Raw genomic sequence first — 17,293 nt, 5'->3', positions numbered from 1 at the left:
ACAACTAGGATTTTTGACAAAATAAATTTAAGTTTATCTTATAGACGATTTATCCAACTTACTATCAAAGAGGCCACTCTGCATTGATTTTTTAAATTGTATTTTTGCAGATCCCTTCACTCTGTTGACCACCTTAATATTCGAAGTCAGTGATACTTCTTAAACTTCAAACATGAATAATCTATACTTAGATTAATTACATTTTAATCAAATTGAGTAACATAACGTGGATTCAAAATAAACAAAAAAAAATATTTTTAAAATTGTAAAATTTTATTTAAAAGAAAAGCGTAAATTTTAAATTCATGCAGCTGATAAAACCAGCGTGGGTTAGTCACGATGGTAAATTTGAATTTTTATTATAAATATTGTTTTGTAATTTAATTAAAAACCGGCTTTTTTGTTGTGTAGAAAAACCAATTTTCTCAATTGATATACATCCAAATGGAGAACGTTTTGCAACTGGTGGCCAAGGTGCCGATTCTGGACGTGTCGTCGTTTGGAATATCGCACCAATATTCAACGAAGATTTAGAAAATGATTCAAATACACCAAAACAACTTTGTCAAATGGATAATCATTTAGGTAATTGATGCATTTTCTTTTCTGTAGAAATTGAAAATTATATTTCCAAAAGTCATAATTTCTTGAACATTAATCTTTAAATAAATGGTAATAGATTGAGCCCAAAAATGGGTCTTTGACCACGACTCGTTGATATTCCTTCAAACAACAATTCTACCCTTGTCCACAAATTTTGACTTTGCGTAACAATATTATCTTAACTTCTCAAATATAAGATAAGTACAAAGGCGTTTGGTTTCAGTGCTAATAAATTGTAAAAATTGAATAAATGGAAATTTTTCGCGCCAATTCAAAATATTTTCACCCCAAAAAATTAAATTTCCAAATCCTTATTTCTTAAAATAAACGTGAGTGATATAATCGGGCCAGCCAAGTCTTCTTATTTGAAGAAATTCGAACAATATACGGATGACCCTCGTTCGAGTTTGGTGTTCATCTGTGATGGATATTCTTTAAAAAATTTCTGCTGCCTATTTCTAGCTTAAACTTACTTTTAGCTTGCGTAAATGTCGTGCGCTGGAGCTGTGATGGTACTCTATTAGCATCTGGTGGAGATGATAAATTAGTAATGATTTGGAAATTAGCCGGCGAAGGTGGACCTAGTATGGTATTTGGTAGTAGCGGAACGGTGAATATTGAACATTGGCGATGTGCAGCTACATTGCGAGGCCATGCTGGTGATGTACTCGATTGTGCATGGGCACCACACGGTGCTTGGCTTGCAACATGTAGTGTTGATAATTCTGTTATTATTTGGAATAGCCATAAATTCCCTGAAATGGTTACAACCATTAAAGGTCATTCAGGTCTTGTCAAGGGTGTTGCATGGGATCCAGTTGGAAAATACTTGGCAAGTCAATCAGACGATCGATCTTTAAGAGTAAGTTTTTAAAAATAATTTCAATGAGGTGGATGTTGTAATATATTGAGTTTTAGGTATGGCGGACTGGGCAATGGACCGAAGAAGTGGTCGTTACAAATCCATTCGAGGAATGTTCTGGTACAACACATGTTTTACGTTTATCATGGTCTCCTGATGGACAATATTTGGTATCAGCACATGCCATGAATGGAGGTGGGCCTACAGCTCAAATAATTGAGCGTGATGGTTGGAAACAGGATAAAGATTTTGTGGGCCATAGAAAAGCTGTTACGTGTGTTGTAAGTGAAAATTTTTTGATTGAAAGATAATAGAAGTTTGTGTTCAAAGGACTCCTTGTTCTAGACCAAGGGTGGCTAACCTTTATGCCTTTATTAAAATTGCCTTGGTGCTCGTACTACCTTAAAAAAGAAAAACAAATAAATCTTAAATTTTTTGCAGCGTTTCAATTCGAATATACTTCAAAGACAAGCTCCAGGAAATTCAAAACCCATTCAATATTGTTGTTTAGCAATTGGTTCACGGGATCGCAGTTTAAGTGTTTGGTTGACATCATTAAAACGTCCATTATTTGTAATACAAGAAATATTCGAAAGTAGTGTATTGGATATATCTTGGTCATCGAATGGTCTTATATTAATGGCGTGCTCATGGGATGGAACTGTTGCTTGTATTCGATTTGATGATAATGAATTAGGCAAACGATTACCATCTACTGAAAAGGTTTGTATACAGGGTGGATAATTTTAATCTATAATGGCTATATTAGCTCGTTTTGTAGTTAACCAAACAAAAAATAACTTAAACAACTGGACCTAGTTCTTCAGGTTACTTTAATAGCCAATTTAGATTCTAAACGGTAAGAGATAGAATAACACTTTAAAATTAGAAAGTTGATCTTCATAAAATAATTAACAATTTTTGTTTAAAACATTTTTTCGAAAAAAGTTAGCTTTCAGAGGAAATCCAACTTAAAAATATGTCATTATTGCATTTAATCAAAAGAAAATGCGCTTAAAGTTTGTCGATAATTGTAGGTCAAAGTCATAGACACAAAGGAATTTCCTCTATTGTCCTTGACAACTTTTGGCAAAAACATTTTTTCGTAGTTAGCGTGTTTTCTTTCGATTAAATGCAATAATGACATATTTTTAAGTCGCATTTCCTCCGAAAGCTGACGATTTTCGAATAAATGGTTAGATGAAAAATTTTAATTTTTTTTTTTGAGTATCAACTTACTAATTTAAAGTGTTATTCTATCTCTTACCATTTAAGATCTAAATTGGCTATTAACGAAACCCGAAAAACTAGCTCCAATTTGATGTCAGTTTTGTTTGAAGTTATTTTCGGATTGGTTAACTAAAAAAACGAACGAGCTCATTTTAATTTTAAATTTTAATGTATGTTTCTTTATCCTTCTAGAATTCTTTATACGAACGATTATATGGTAAATCAATAGAAAGTAATTGGAGTACATGTTCAAATCAAATGATTATCGAAGATACACGTGTTCTAGAATCACGTGAACAATTGGCAAAAAAACAACAAGTCACAATAAATAGTAATCTTGAAAAACGTGTTGAAGGTGCAAGCACAATTACAACAACGGCAGCAGCAATCACAACACCATCACCAAATCTTTTAACAACACCCATAAAAGCTCCACCAGATGGAATTCGTCCAATTAACAAACAAATTGAAACACGTCTACCAGATGGTAAACGACGTATTACACCAATGTTTTTAGTTGCTCCGCCAACGCCAAGTAAAGATATTTTAAAGTAAGTTGGGTTTTTTCTCCAAATGTACCGATAGCTTCACAATTAAAAAGTGTCTTTAACATGTTTGAAGCATACATATTGTCTTAAAAATTTTACTCTCTGTCTGAGAGTTTCTCAGATAGTAAAAATTTGCTCAGATACTCACTTAGACAGTTTTTTTTATCCAAATCACGAACAAACTTTTTACGAATTTTTCAATTTTACTGAATCTTTTAATATGTATCACCAAAAAATTCAAAACTTTTGCGGTCAGTCAGTACATGATCCCTCATTAACCTCTGTAACTTTTGTTTAAATTATTTTTGATTAGTTAACTACAAAACGAGCTATTATCCATTAATTATTAAAATGATCCACCCTGTATAAGATAAAGAAGGCAAAAAACAAAAAAATTTAAGTCATTTGATGATTAGATGACTAATTCTCCACCACCAAAAATTTAGTATGGGATTTCTTACAGGACTTCGGACGATATCATAGAAAATATTCGATCAATCGTCAAATATATATTTTATGCCATAATTTAAATTTATTTTTTAGAGAAAAACCACCATCGTTAGAGCCTCAACCTCAACCACAACCTCAACAACAACAACCGCAACAACCTATTGAAAATAAATTTTGCAGTTCATCATCGGAAAAAAGTACAATTATAATTGAAACACGAAACGAATCATTACCACGAATAACAATTGATAGTGATTGGAAAAAACGTTCACCAGGACCTCGATTATCACCAGCTACATTAACCCCTGTAACTGCTGAAACACGTCAATCACTTGTATCCGTCGTTGATAATGTACAAGCATTAAAACATAGTGGTTTTAAATTTAATTTACACGCTATAAATAATCATTCAAAAACCTTGAATGGTACTTTATCTCGGTTACAGTTTTTTAATGAATCGGCAAATCATTTGGATACATCGAATTGGGAAACATATTTTGGTAAGTTGGGTTTCTTTAGTAATACGAATTTGCCATATTACGCGTAAAAATATAAAACTAGACTTGCTACCATAAGTTTGAAAGTAAAATTAAAATTGATTAAAAAACGAAGAAGTTAAAAGCATTCAAAGATTGTTGTCCATATCCTTTTAGCAAAATAAAATTTTATACTTAATCCTATGTTGACAAATTGCAATGACGTCATTAAAGCATATCTTATCTTTGTTTAATTAGAAATTTTAAACGTTTCACTACTTAAGATTTTCAAAAACCAACTTCACTATTCTCCCTCTTCAGGGAGAATTCTTCACCTAAAGTGATACAAAAAATTTAGTCAATTCGTTAGGTTGAATTTAAAAAACTTTTATGATTTTTGATAAAATCAGAATTTTGTCTTTACCATATATTTGAAAACAGGAAAGGGCAGGTTGACATCAACTTAATTTACATAAAAAATTTTAACTCTCTAAATTACTTTTAAGGTACTGTTCCGCCTAAAGCGGCTCGCTAGAGGTGCTCAAATGTGTGAAGGGCTGTGAAACGAATTTAAAATGCACTCCTATCTCTGCCATCTTTCGATACAATGCATAAGTCTATATTTTGGGGGGAAATATATTCAATAAATAAAATATCTACATATTTAATAACCGCGTTAGCAAGGTATTCTACGTTAGCAATTTACCAAGTCAAGGGATGGCTACGACAATCCCATCTTGATTACTGGGATTTTTCGCAGGGTATGTGACATTCTAAACTGTGTCTAATCACATCTAAGCTATTTGATTGCGTTCGCCTGAAACGAATTGAACTACCACCTTTATAACATGGGTACTTCTGATGATCTCACTTGTAGGTCCTGTACGGAGGACGATGAAACCTCCACACATTTTATTAGCACTTGCGGAACGTACAGTGCGTCAGGTTCAAACTGTTTCCGAAACCTTGAATGCATCAATATTGGGAGAAATTCCGGTGGAGAAGTTGTGGGAGTTCTGTGTGGCGTTGGTCTCGATAGAATCCTATGGCTTCATTCTGCATAAAATAGCATCTCTCACTCGGAGGCATCTCGCCTTCGGATGACAGGTTTTTCTCAAAGAGGGCACAGAGAATCTCTTAGTATATTTGTTAGGGACCCATCTTATGTTTTATTAGTATTATTAATAACCGCGTTCGTTTACAGGTTCAAATGTACTTTGCATATCAAGTTCGAGGCAATTAATCGGTGTTGGATGTGAAGATTGTACTCTACATTTATTAAACGTTTCAACTGGTGGACGATGTTTGCCGCCCTTTGCCCTATCCAGTCCTCCGATATCTATCAGCATATCACAAACGAATCGATGTTGTATCATAACACGTAATAATTATCTAACAATATGGGATTTATGGCCAATCAATGATGCTCAAATAATTGTTCAGAATGTACCATTACCTCAAAATGCTGTACCCAGTTCATGTCTATTAAACTCAAGTAATGAACCAATGTTAATATTAGTTGACGGCCGATCATATTGTTTTAAAATTAAATTGAACAGTTGGTTATTGTTGGGTGATCCGAAAGATCCATTATATCGACCAGTCACATCAAATCCAGTTGGTGATTTACCATTGGTAAATGCACAGCGTTCATGTTTATCGGTAAATCGATCGGCAAATAATAGTGCACTAGCATCGTCAACATCGGTTGCGTTAACACACTTCGAATTACAATTAGCGAATAGTGAAGTGTTACAATCGCCTGTGGAGTATAAATATTGGTTACTAGCAATGGTTAAACATTTATTGGAGAAAGGTCCTGAATGGAGGCTAAGAACTATCTTAGATGATCTTCTTGGACCAATTAATTCAAGTCAAACATGGAAACCTGATATTATGGTAAGTGTTTTAATTTATAAAAAATTGCGGTATATATTTTGGTAAGGGTACAATGTTTACAATGATAGTAAAGCCATTACTCACATTTCGTAGCCAGAAAAAATTGGACCACCTGTTCAGATGTATGCCTTAGTGCCACTGGAGCCACGCGAACAATATCTACCATTGCGCTGGGTGCGCTTCTAGATACTCCGCCGATTCACTTAATAAATGAAGCGGAAGCCATGAAAGCTGCCTACCGATTTAGTATTTGCAGGCAGTGGCACTGTGGGACAAACACAGGTTATGTGAATATACTGAACAGGTTAGATACTTTGATTCCATTGTTCCGATTTACTGTATTGATCGCAAATTTAGGGTAATCGTTTCTTCCCGTGAGGAATGGAATCGGATGACAGGTTGTTTTCAAGGAGGGAACCGAATCCCATTTGGTCTAGGTATTAGCGACCCATTTGCGGTAAGCCTCTTTTGTATTATTATTAAGGGTAAAATATTTCGCGTTCATTAAATCTATTGCGTAATATATTTTAAGGTTGATCATTTCAAAAAAACGAAATAATATTTTTTTGAAAACAAAACTTACGTAAAAAGTTTATCATATGAATTAATGGAAATTTAATAATTTTTTCTCTTTTATTATAGGGTATGAAAAAACATGATCTCCTTTTACAAGTATTAGAATTATTTAATTCACATTTGAAATGGCAACGATTGTATATGGAATATTTCGAGCAAATTCCAACAACGTAAAATATATGATAACAGTTTGGTAAGAAGAATCATCGAAGATTTATCCGTACAATTTTAATTTATTTTATAAATTATTATTCATTAATAATTTATAAGATTATTATAAAATACGATATACGATAAGCATTTATAATATTTATAAGAAAATATGTATAAATATTAATTTATAATTTATTATTATAATCGAAAATTTTGTAAAATATTTTTATCATAAATACGAATAAATCTTTTCTTTTTGAGAATTTAAATTTTTAAATACTAAAATTATTGACCGTAAATATTTAATTTTCGTACAAGTGTTCGTAAATGAAAACACTTGTGAACACAAATTTTGTCACAAAAGCATGAGTTTACTTTTTGAAAGGTTTTTGATGTGCAGAATTCAAATTTGAGCACAAAACTGCTTCAGTACGTCACATTCTCGACAAATTTGGTCTTAATATGGAAAACTTGAAAATATGATTTCTCTGATAAGAGTAAAAAAAATATCAGAAAAATTCAAAAAGTATTTTAAAGGAAGAGTAAAGAAAAATAAAAGTTTCCAATTTTATATGAGAAAAAAGTGATGTTACAAAATTTCAAATATAACCGAATATTTCCATTTTTAGATAAAAATATTTTAAAAACCTTATGTATTAGAAAAATTTCGAAGCCGGTGAATAAATCAGTTTTCACATATTCGTTTTTCCGTCTTACGGTAGACATCAAAAACTAAAGAAGATCGATTTTAGCTTATATACCAAGAACTATGTCGAAATATTTCAGACTCAAAATTAAGCACCAAAAAGGTTATATTCATAACTATCCTAAGAACTGATTTTTACCTTTTCAACCCCTGTTAGGTGGGAATCTGAAAAAGAAACGTCGAAAGAAATGTAGTGATAAAATATTATCAAAACCGATACAACTTATTTTTCACTCCATTTTAAAAAAGTTCCCGATGGATTAAATAGTTTTTCGTCACACTACTTCTGGATCCCCTTGACGACTAATACAGAGAGATGTTGGGATAATCAAATTTTCTTCGTACAATCTCAGTATAGCGTTCGTCAACTTTAAGAAACTTCTGTAAGTGCAGTATGCATTTCATTTTGATGACAATAATTTATTAAGTTATTTAATAAAATATTCAACTGGTTTTAAAACAAGTTTTTTTAAATAATTTTATAAATATTATCATAATATGCAAATGAGATATTTGTTAATTTTTTTAAATATAAAATTATTTTTAAAATAATTTAAATATATACGCATTAGAAAATTAATTAATAAGTTATAATATTCGGAAAAACATTGTTTTTCTTTCTTAAAAATGTCCGAATTAAATGAAAATACGTTAAGTGCTAATGATGAAGATATTTTAAATAGCATTTTTAGTAAAAATAATGAAGCGATATCATTTTCTAATACATGTTTTCATGAATCTGCTTTAGAAGAAGAGCATATAGGTAAATAAATTGATTTAATTTTGTATAAATAAATGCTAGAGAACAGTTGAGAAAGACAGTAGGACATTGTCGACTACAACCTTCATAACATGCTTCAGGACGATGAAACCTCCGTACATATTAATTGCACCTGCAGAAATCTGCAGGGAGTCAGATTCAGAATGTTTTGGACCGACATCTCGGATCCATTAATCCTGGCGTCTGACCTCGTCAGAATCTATAGCTTCAGCTGCTTAAAATAGCCTCTCTTACCTGGAGAAGTATCGTCTTCGGGTGACACGTTGTTCTCAAGGAGAGCATAGACGATATCCTGGTCTAGGTATTATATATCTATTTGCGGTACCCCTCTTATATTTTATTATTAATATTATTATTATTAAATAAATAAATTCTCATTTTATGACAAAAATTTAGGTGAAGAAATAAATGAAAATTTAAATTTGAGTGAAACAAATCAATTAGAAGTACAAGGAATTCGTTTAGCTGAAAATGGTAAACTACAAGAAGCTATTGCCATACTTACAAAAGCAATTGAAACTGCTCCAAATCATGCATCACTTTACAATAATAGAGCACAAGTTTATCGTCTCTTAAATGATGATGAAGCTGCACTTGAAGATATACAAAGTGCAATTCAATTATGTTATTCGAAAGGTGATATTTATTGTAAAGCACTTTGTCAACGTGGGATATTACATTTTAAACATCGTCGTGACGCTGAAGCTATAGAAGATTTTCAAAAAGCTGCATCTTTAGGAAGTCAATTTGCAAAAGAACAGGTACGTTTGACATAGTACGATTTCTTATTAATAAAAAATGATCCTTTCTGAAAGGAAAATTAAACGTAGAATGTTTGTAACTTTCGCGAAATGAAATGCGAAAAAACATGATGAAACATTTTTGAGAGATGTACGTCTGCACGAAAATGTACTAGGCTCCCGAGGAAGAGTGCTTAAACTAGAAAGTTTTAATTTGTCTCATTTTTTGTTTACTCATTAAACATTTTTGTGAAAAAGTTATAGTAAAAAAATGGTTAGCTAATTTATGTAAAAGCTTCAAAATTTCTGATTATGTGAATAAATATAGGTTAATAATATTAAAAGTGTAATTGAACGCTTTTGGAAATCATTTAACCAAGAGTCGGGAATGGAAAAATGTATGTGAATAAAAATGAAAGTTCTATTGTTGTTTTCAGAATTAATTCGTTTATTTTCTGTTCTATTTTTATAGATGGTGAAATTAAATCCTTATGCAACTTTATGTAATGCAACTTTGAAGAAAGTGTTTCAACTCGAAAAATATTAAACAATAACAAAACATTAAATAAATAATTTTTTTTTTTACTTTTGTATGATTTTTTTTTATTATCCCGCAACAGGGGATTGCTTGCCCTGCCTGTAAATCTCGTATGACTAATAAAAAAATTTATAATCATTCTGTGATTTTTCAACAGTAGGCAAATTTGATCCCACTTTTATAATTAATTTAATTGTTCAAAATATGTAAATATATCGACCTTGAGTATAAATATTAACAAATTTTGAAAAACATAATAACAAGGTCTGAAATTTTTTATTTAATACCGCCCAATGATATTAAATTTGCGGAAAAAATTTTACGAGCCGTGGTGAGTAAAATCATTAGAGGCTTTCCTTGTTAAATAGTAGTAAAATTTATTTTCCACAATTTTACTAGCTTACAGAAAACATAATCACACGAAAAATTAGTAAAACTTATCTTATAAACTTTGCTGATTATAAGTATTTCCATTTTGTTTTAATAAAATATTTCAAATTTTTCTCGTTGAGCCACATTGACACGACCGCTTATAGGGCTTTTCATTTTAAAATCACGATTCACATTCCTTTCATACTAAATGATTTATAATCAATGTGATAAAATGAATAACAAATATCTTCTATCTTAGTCCTACTGCTGTCAGTACGAAAAAATAAACTCTGCACTTGCGCTTATGACATGATGAAAAGGCCTATTGATAACTGGGAGTTAGAACTCATCAACTGGCGATAATAATTCGTACTAATTAACAGAAGATCCGAATTCAGTAGTTACAATTTCGACTACCAGATGACAATACTTGTACTTACCATTTTTAAGGCTTAAAAAATATTTAAATTCAAATCAGATAAATCCCGGGAAATGGCGATAAAAATTTGTACTATTAATCAGGAAGTGGACCGCTTTTTAAGTAGTTCTTAATATTCGTTTAATTTGTATTTATATTGACCATGGTGAACGCACCCAATATAATCCCACATAAAAAAATTCTACACATCACATTTACTTTTGACAATAATGAAATGACGTGTACATAACCTGATGAATTATATCAGAAAAAATTATACAAATTGATTTTAATTAATTTTTAAATAAAATAAAAATTAAAGATGATTTTAATGACAATGATAGCTAGGGTAGCTGATGGCTTACCATTAGCGGCTACCATGCAAGAAGATGAACAGGTAATAGACATTAATTTAATTTACCGTAGAAAATAATTAAAAAATTATTTTAATTGTTATGAACAGTCTGGAAGAAGTATATTGGATTATCAAAATCAAGCAAAAATGTTATTCCGAAAACTTGGTCCACAATCACCCACTAGATGCAGTATAGAAACTGGCCCATATTTATTCCAGTAAGTATTTACACCAAAAGTTGTTTTGAAATCAAAGTTTTATAAAATATCTACTAGATTTGTTTTATAATTTTGGCTCTTAGATAATACGGTTACCGATTATACCTCTAAACGATAAATAACTGGCTAAAAAAATAGAGCAATATTAAACCAAAATCAGAATAAACAAATTATATATTAATGGTATTACCTTTGTCTGATTTTGTATGACAGTTAGTATTTACAGATGATTCAAAGTTTATTTTCAATATCCAGTCTTGTTATTAAAAAAAAAAAAACGGCGAAGTTTTGTTTTTAAAGTAAAATCCAGGAAAATAGTGTTAAAGAAACTAGTTCTTTTTAACCGACTTCAAAAAGGAGGTTCTCAATTCGACTATATTTTTTTTTTATGTTTGTTACCTCAGAACTTTTGACTGGGTGAATCGATTTTGATGATTCTTTATCTATTTGAAAGCTGGTGCTTCCCGTGTGGTCCAATTTCATTTTGTTCTAGTTATAGAACGGCATCTATGAGAAAAGCATAAAAGTCTCAAATTTGCATTAAGTATGCACGGTAAGAGGACGAATAATTTAATATCACGCCAACCGATTTCGATGATTCTTTTTTTAGTGACAAATTAGTTAGTGTACTTCAGATTCACTAAAAATCACAAAATAAAAAAAACTTTTAACAAAAAGAAATCCGACTTCAAAAGAAAAACTTTTCCAAAATAAATGAATATGCACTAAAAAGTAAAAAAAATAACGAAAATATAATGTAGTTACAATTATTGTTATTTTTGGAGTCGGTGTCAGCCAAGTTAATGTAGCAAACTGTTCTGTCAGAGTTGTTTCCTTGGCTGACACCGACTCCAAAAATAACAATAATTTTAACTACATTATATTTTCGTTATTTTTTTACTTTTTAGTGCATATTCATTTATTTTGGAAAAGTTTTTCTTTTGAAGTCGGTTTTCTTTTTGTTAAAAGTTTTTTTAATGTATAAATAAGAAATACAATTTGTTTTCAGTTATTTAATAGAAGATGAAATATGTTACTTAGTATTGTGCGAAAGAAATTATTCAAAACGTTTAGCATACAATTATTTGGAAGATATATCACAAGAATTTTATTCACAATATGGTAAACGTGTAAAATCTGTTATACGACCGTATGCTTTTATTGAATTTGAAAATTATTTACAAAAATCAAAAAAAGGATTTGCTGATTCACGTTCACGTAGAAATATGAATGCATTAAATTCACAATTACAGGATGTACAACGTATTATGGTTCAAAATATTGATGATGTATTGCAACGAGGCACTGTACTATCAGGTAAATATTTGTTCTAATATTAAGCAGCGCTGTTATCATATTTATTGAGACCTTTGAAAATTTTTGAAAGTGAGGCACTAAAGCTAATAGTTTTTCTGAAATATAAAATGTTGTAGAGTAGCAAAGTTCCAACACTAAATTCATATTTCTCACCCATTAGAAAACATAATAAAAGGGGGTTGGGAAGTTGATACCCCCGAAAAACACTTCCTTGACACTATGTTCAAGCTACTTATAAATTTCTAAAATCTATAGCTCAATTTAGAAGGGCTGGAGAGATAAACAAAACCTTTAAAATGTCAGAAAAAAAGGATTTTCTCATGGAGATAACATAGAATCTATAGTTTATGAAAGAATGTTTAAACAAGTTGTTTCTTTTTTCAAATAGTTGGGCCCATCAGGACCGAATGAACTCATTTTTGAACCCATAGGCAATACAATTATCGGTCTTCGTTAGTCTTCGTAAAACATCTTTGGCACCCTTCCGTACAAATTTGTCTTTCTCCCTTTTGTTTTCTAAATCTAAATATAATTTCCAAAAAACACAAATTATCAAAAAAAAAAAAAAAAAAACTAACGAGCCAAGCTCAGTCATCCAGGTACTAAAAACTGATAAGAGATAAAAAATCATTTTAAATTAGAAATTTTTTTTAGTTTGGTACGCGTTTAAAATTGTATGATGTTTCATATTAGTTTTTCAAAAACTTATTGGAAATACGATTTCTATAGCCAAAATTTATTTTCTATTTCAGAATTGGATTCAAAAACACAAAATCTTTCAATGTTAACACAAAAATATAAAAAAGATGCCACATATTTAAATCAACAATCATTTTATGTGAAAGCAGCGATTGGTGGAATTATTCTATTTGTTTTATTTTTATATTTTTGGATCCTTTAAGAGACAAACATACACTAATTATTAACTGAATTAGTTGTGTTTACCCTAACTATAAGATAAAATATTTAAGTAAAAATACCTTTTTATTATGGCTAAACATTTCAATTATTATATTTAATAATTAAATATTGTTAGCGTTACTTTTTTATAAGTATATATTGTTCGGAATATCAGATTGTTATTTAAATAAAAATAATGTTCTAAGGGCATTGTGGCGGATGGTGATTAAATTTTTATGTTATTTATTTGTTAAATGTACGCATTTTCATCAGGTTAATTTCCAGAGTAACGGGCTGCACTATTCCATAAATAAAAGCGAAGAACTCAAAACAAATTCAATTACTTAAATGGTGCCTAGTTAAAAAAATTTCTAGTTACAGATGTGTTATACAAATTACATACTGAACAAAATTAGATCTTAATAAGCAAATCAATGCGGTAAATTTTTAGACCATGGGTTTAGTTTTCATCGTTAGCCAGCACGATAAGCTTTAAAATGAGAAGAAAATCATGGAAATTGACAAAGGAATAAGGAAAAAAACGCGGAGTGACAGAAAAACAGGCTAGAGAAATAATATATAACATAATATATTAACATTATAATGTTTCTTCTTCTAATAGATCATTTTAGAACAATTACAATTTGCTTATTTTCTCTTACAAATAAAGGGTGTGTTCCGTAATATTCACCAGCACACTGGCCAGTGCTCATGACGTCAGAAATAGATGCCATATTGTACTGGTAAAACGGGCATGATAATGTACATGTGTTCACCGAGTGAAATTTATTTATTTATTGTTCACTAAGAAGGAATAAAAGAGTCTGAAAAAGACTTACTCGTAATTGGCGATTATAATAAGAATATATATACACGCACTGGCCAGTATATTTCGGAACGATTCACCAGTATGGCGTCGGTTTATGGCGCCATTAGCACTGGCCAGTATACTGGTGAATATTACGGAACACACCCAAAGTATCGTATAATATCTTTAACGTGACAGTTAGATAATAATAATAATAATATTCAAATATGGATTTTTAAACTGTCGCAAAACCTTAGACCTTTAAGCTATATAAACTGAGTGTCAAACGATTTTAAGACTGTCAACAACTGAGGTAATTTCTTAGGTCAAATTCATCATAGCGGCGGTGTAGAAATGTCAAAACAAAGCATTGTTGTCATACTTGCCATTGTAGATTCATAAGAAAAAATGTAAAGTGATACGTGATAAGTATTTTTTTAAGTCAAAAAGTTTTATGTAAAACATTTTGTGATATGAAAATTTTACATTCAATATATGTTTTTTTGACAAATGTCCCTATATTCTTTTGATAAATGTCCCTAGCTGACCTAATCAATTACCTTAGATGTTGGTACGCCTCTCATTGTGCGGAAATTACGTCCCAATTTCATCTTTGGCTATAATAAAATTTTCAGAGTACCTTCTCCATGCATGTATTTGCTTTTAACATGAGATATATTTAGCAATTTTTTCTAAAATTACTAATAGTGAAGATTTTTGGCTTCATGAATTCATTTTTGTCGAACTACATCCATATTCTGTGTAAATCACCAACTACTACATAGATAAACTACTTAGCTGGCTAAATGTCTTTTTTTCACAAGCGGTACATGCAAATCTTTTTCTTGTACCATGTGTGCGTTGATGAACAACTAAATAATCTCGTTTTGCAAAAACTTTTTCACACACATTGCACGAAAAAGATGTTTCACTGGAACGAATTCGTTTATGGGTTACTCTGTTGCCAACCATGAAAAAAGTTGTATTACAAAAATCACATGAAAAACGTTTTTCACCAATGTGTCTTCGTTTATGTAATTCTAAACAAACAAGTTTAGTAAATTTTTTATCACAAATATTACACAAAAATGAATTATCTTCGTTGTGAGTTGTTTTATGTGAAAATAACTCCGATTCAACTGAAAATTTTTGACTACAAATATCACATCTGTAAAGTTTTTTTTCTTTGTGACGGAGTTTATGTATATTCAATGATATTCTATTTTCGAATTTTTTATTACAAATGAAACACGCAAATGACGTTTTTTCAGTGTGCGGCTTTATATTTAAATTTACGTCTGTATGATTTGATGAAAAAACTATTTCTGTATTACTAATTTGTTGATTATCTGAATCGATATTTTCCACTAATATTTCGTCTTTAATTAAGGATTCTTTATAAGGTTGTGATATAGTTTCAGATTTCAATGTAACATTTTCTTCACTGGAGGATTTGGAACTATAAAAAATACGTTTTACATAAGATAATTTTAGGTAAAAAATCGAGATTCAGGCAAAAAACAAGTGGAAACAAACAATTGACTGAGTTAATTATTGAAATACCATGCATAGACAGTGTTGATGACTCTTATCACATTACACAAACATACATGTCACACACACATGACTGATATTCCCATAGTTACATACTATACAATTTACGCCTAATTTGCGCCCTCAGTGGTAAACAGTGATATTTACGAAAAAATGTTTCGTGATGGTTATTTTTTTATAAGGAATATTTTTTACATGTCAACTTTTGTTCTATCTCTAACGGTTTACAAGATGGGTCCTACGGACCCAAACCCAATTGATCTATGTTGCTCATTTACGAACTTGACTTCACTTTTTACGTCTCAGTACACTATAAAAATTTCAGCTTGGTATCTCTTTTCGTTTTTGAGTAATCGTGATGACAGACGGACAGACAGAATACAGACGACAGACAGACAGACAACCAGAAATTAACTAATTAGGTGATTTTATGAACACCTATACCAAAATTTTTTGCTTAGCATCAATATTTTTAAGCGTTACAAACTTGGGACTAAACTTAGTATACCTTGCATATTACATAATATATGCATGGTATAAAAAGACTAAACAAAAAAAAATTATATAAATATTGAAATTTTTTTACTTACGTATTCATATTTTACGATCTTCTACTTTTGTTGTTATAGAATTACAAGCTGACACAGCTTTATCAGTTCAAATCAAAACAGAATAATCAAAAACTTTTGCAGAAATTATATATATTATTAATAAAATTTTTGTAGATTTTCGGAATAATACAAATTATAATACAAAATTTTGAAATGTTTGAGAAAAGTTTGATAACATAATTATTTGTCGCGGTTTGTTATCGCTCTACCACATAATAACCAAGCAGGGGTGTCGTTTCCGATATGGAGCACATCCCATTCAAAAAGTTATTTTTATTAAGGTAGTATGGTAGTATCTAGGATTACAGTTAACTACCCTTTTTTTAACTCCCGAACCAAAAAAGGAGTTATAAGTTTGACTGCCATATGTATGTGTGTCTGTTTGTCTGTCTGTCTGTCTGTGGCATCGTAGTGCTTAAACGGATGAACCAATTTTGATTTTTTTTTTGAGAATATCACGTTTCCTTAAAGTATTATTATTATACAATCCGTTTTTGTATTATATATATATATATATATATATATATATATATATATATATATATATAATACAAAAACGGATTTATTATATACATATATATAAAATACCTCTCACTTAGATGCATTGCTTAACGCATGTGTTCTGTCATTCTAGTGATATTGGTATCCCTAGATGGTACAAAAACGGCCTGTATAAGTTATTATATTCCCTTAAAGTATTATTAGAAAATACGACAGAAACCGGTTTATTCTAATATGATAAAATTATGATCCTTAATTTTTTTCTACGGGGCCTTTAAAAATTAAAACAAATAAAATTCCAGTACGTGGTTTTCAAAACAAAAACCTCAAAATTTAAACAGGTGGTTCTATTTTTTAAAAAAAATTTACAAATTTTCCTTTATCTCAAAAAAGCATTACCTTTAAGAATATAAACATTTTTTAGATTGATAAAAATGAAAGTTAAAAAGAGGAAATTAATACTTTGTTTAGAAAGTTGTTTTAATACATGAAAGATATGTATGTCAATTTGATTGGATGATTTGGCGTATATAAAAAATACTTAATAATATCCCCCGAAACTTTTGTTAAAATTTCGAAATGGGAAATATAAATTTGAAATAAAGACTTTGGAAAAAAGTTAAGCCTGCACATAGCTGAAATATTTGTAAAGCGCGCTCTATATTAAAATTTACAGG

The 17,293-nt window shown here is 30.2% G+C and overlaps 3 protein-coding genes across 3 annotated transcripts; all 3 read left to right on the top strand.

Annotated features, from left to right (window-relative positions):
* The first annotated feature begins 225 nt into the window (after nt 1–225).
* Nucleotides 226–6,858, top strand: LOC123294087 (protein HIRA homolog). Its single transcript, XM_044875164.1, has 9 exons — nt 226–342; nt 412–585; nt 1,083–1,465; nt 1,522–1,746; nt 1,907–2,188; nt 2,888–3,246; nt 3,787–4,193; nt 5,374–6,068; nt 6,711–6,858. The coding sequence occupies exons 1-9, from the start codon at nt 306–308 to the stop codon at nt 6,816–6,818; spliced, it is 2,670 nt and encodes an 889-aa protein (XP_044731099.1). The 5' UTR covers nt 226–305; the 3' UTR covers nt 6,819–6,858.
* A 1,272-nt stretch (nt 6,859–8,130) lies between these two features.
* Nucleotides 8,131–9,605, top strand: LOC123294086 (tetratricopeptide repeat protein 36). Its single transcript, XM_044875163.1, has 3 exons — nt 8,131–8,266; nt 8,681–9,045; nt 9,497–9,605. Exons 1-3 carry the CDS (start codon nt 8,131–8,133, stop codon nt 9,569–9,571), a joined length of 576 nt encoding a protein of 191 aa, XP_044731098.1. The 3' UTR covers nt 9,572–9,605.
* Nucleotides 9,606–10,548: 943 nt separating this feature from the next.
* On the top strand, nt 10,549–13,254 carry LOC123294085 (vesicle-trafficking protein SEC22b). The gene is made up of 4 exons (XM_044875162.1): nt 10,549–10,749; nt 10,816–10,925; nt 11,935–12,242; nt 12,995–13,254. The coding sequence occupies exons 1-4, from the start codon at nt 10,675–10,677 to the stop codon at nt 13,141–13,143; spliced, it is 642 nt and encodes a 213-aa protein (XP_044731097.1). The 5' UTR covers nt 10,549–10,674; the 3' UTR covers nt 13,144–13,254.
* Nucleotides 13,255–17,293: the final 4,039 nt, after the last annotated feature.

Source organism: Chrysoperla carnea, chromosome 2, assembly GCF_905475395.1.
Source record: "Chrysoperla carnea chromosome 2, inChrCarn1.1, whole genome shotgun sequence".
In the NCBI taxonomy this organism is placed as follows: Eukaryota; Metazoa; Arthropoda; class Insecta; order Neuroptera; family Chrysopidae; genus Chrysoperla; species Chrysoperla carnea.
Note: the sequence above shows the minus strand (reverse complement) of the source record. Positions and strands in the feature narration are given on the sequence as shown.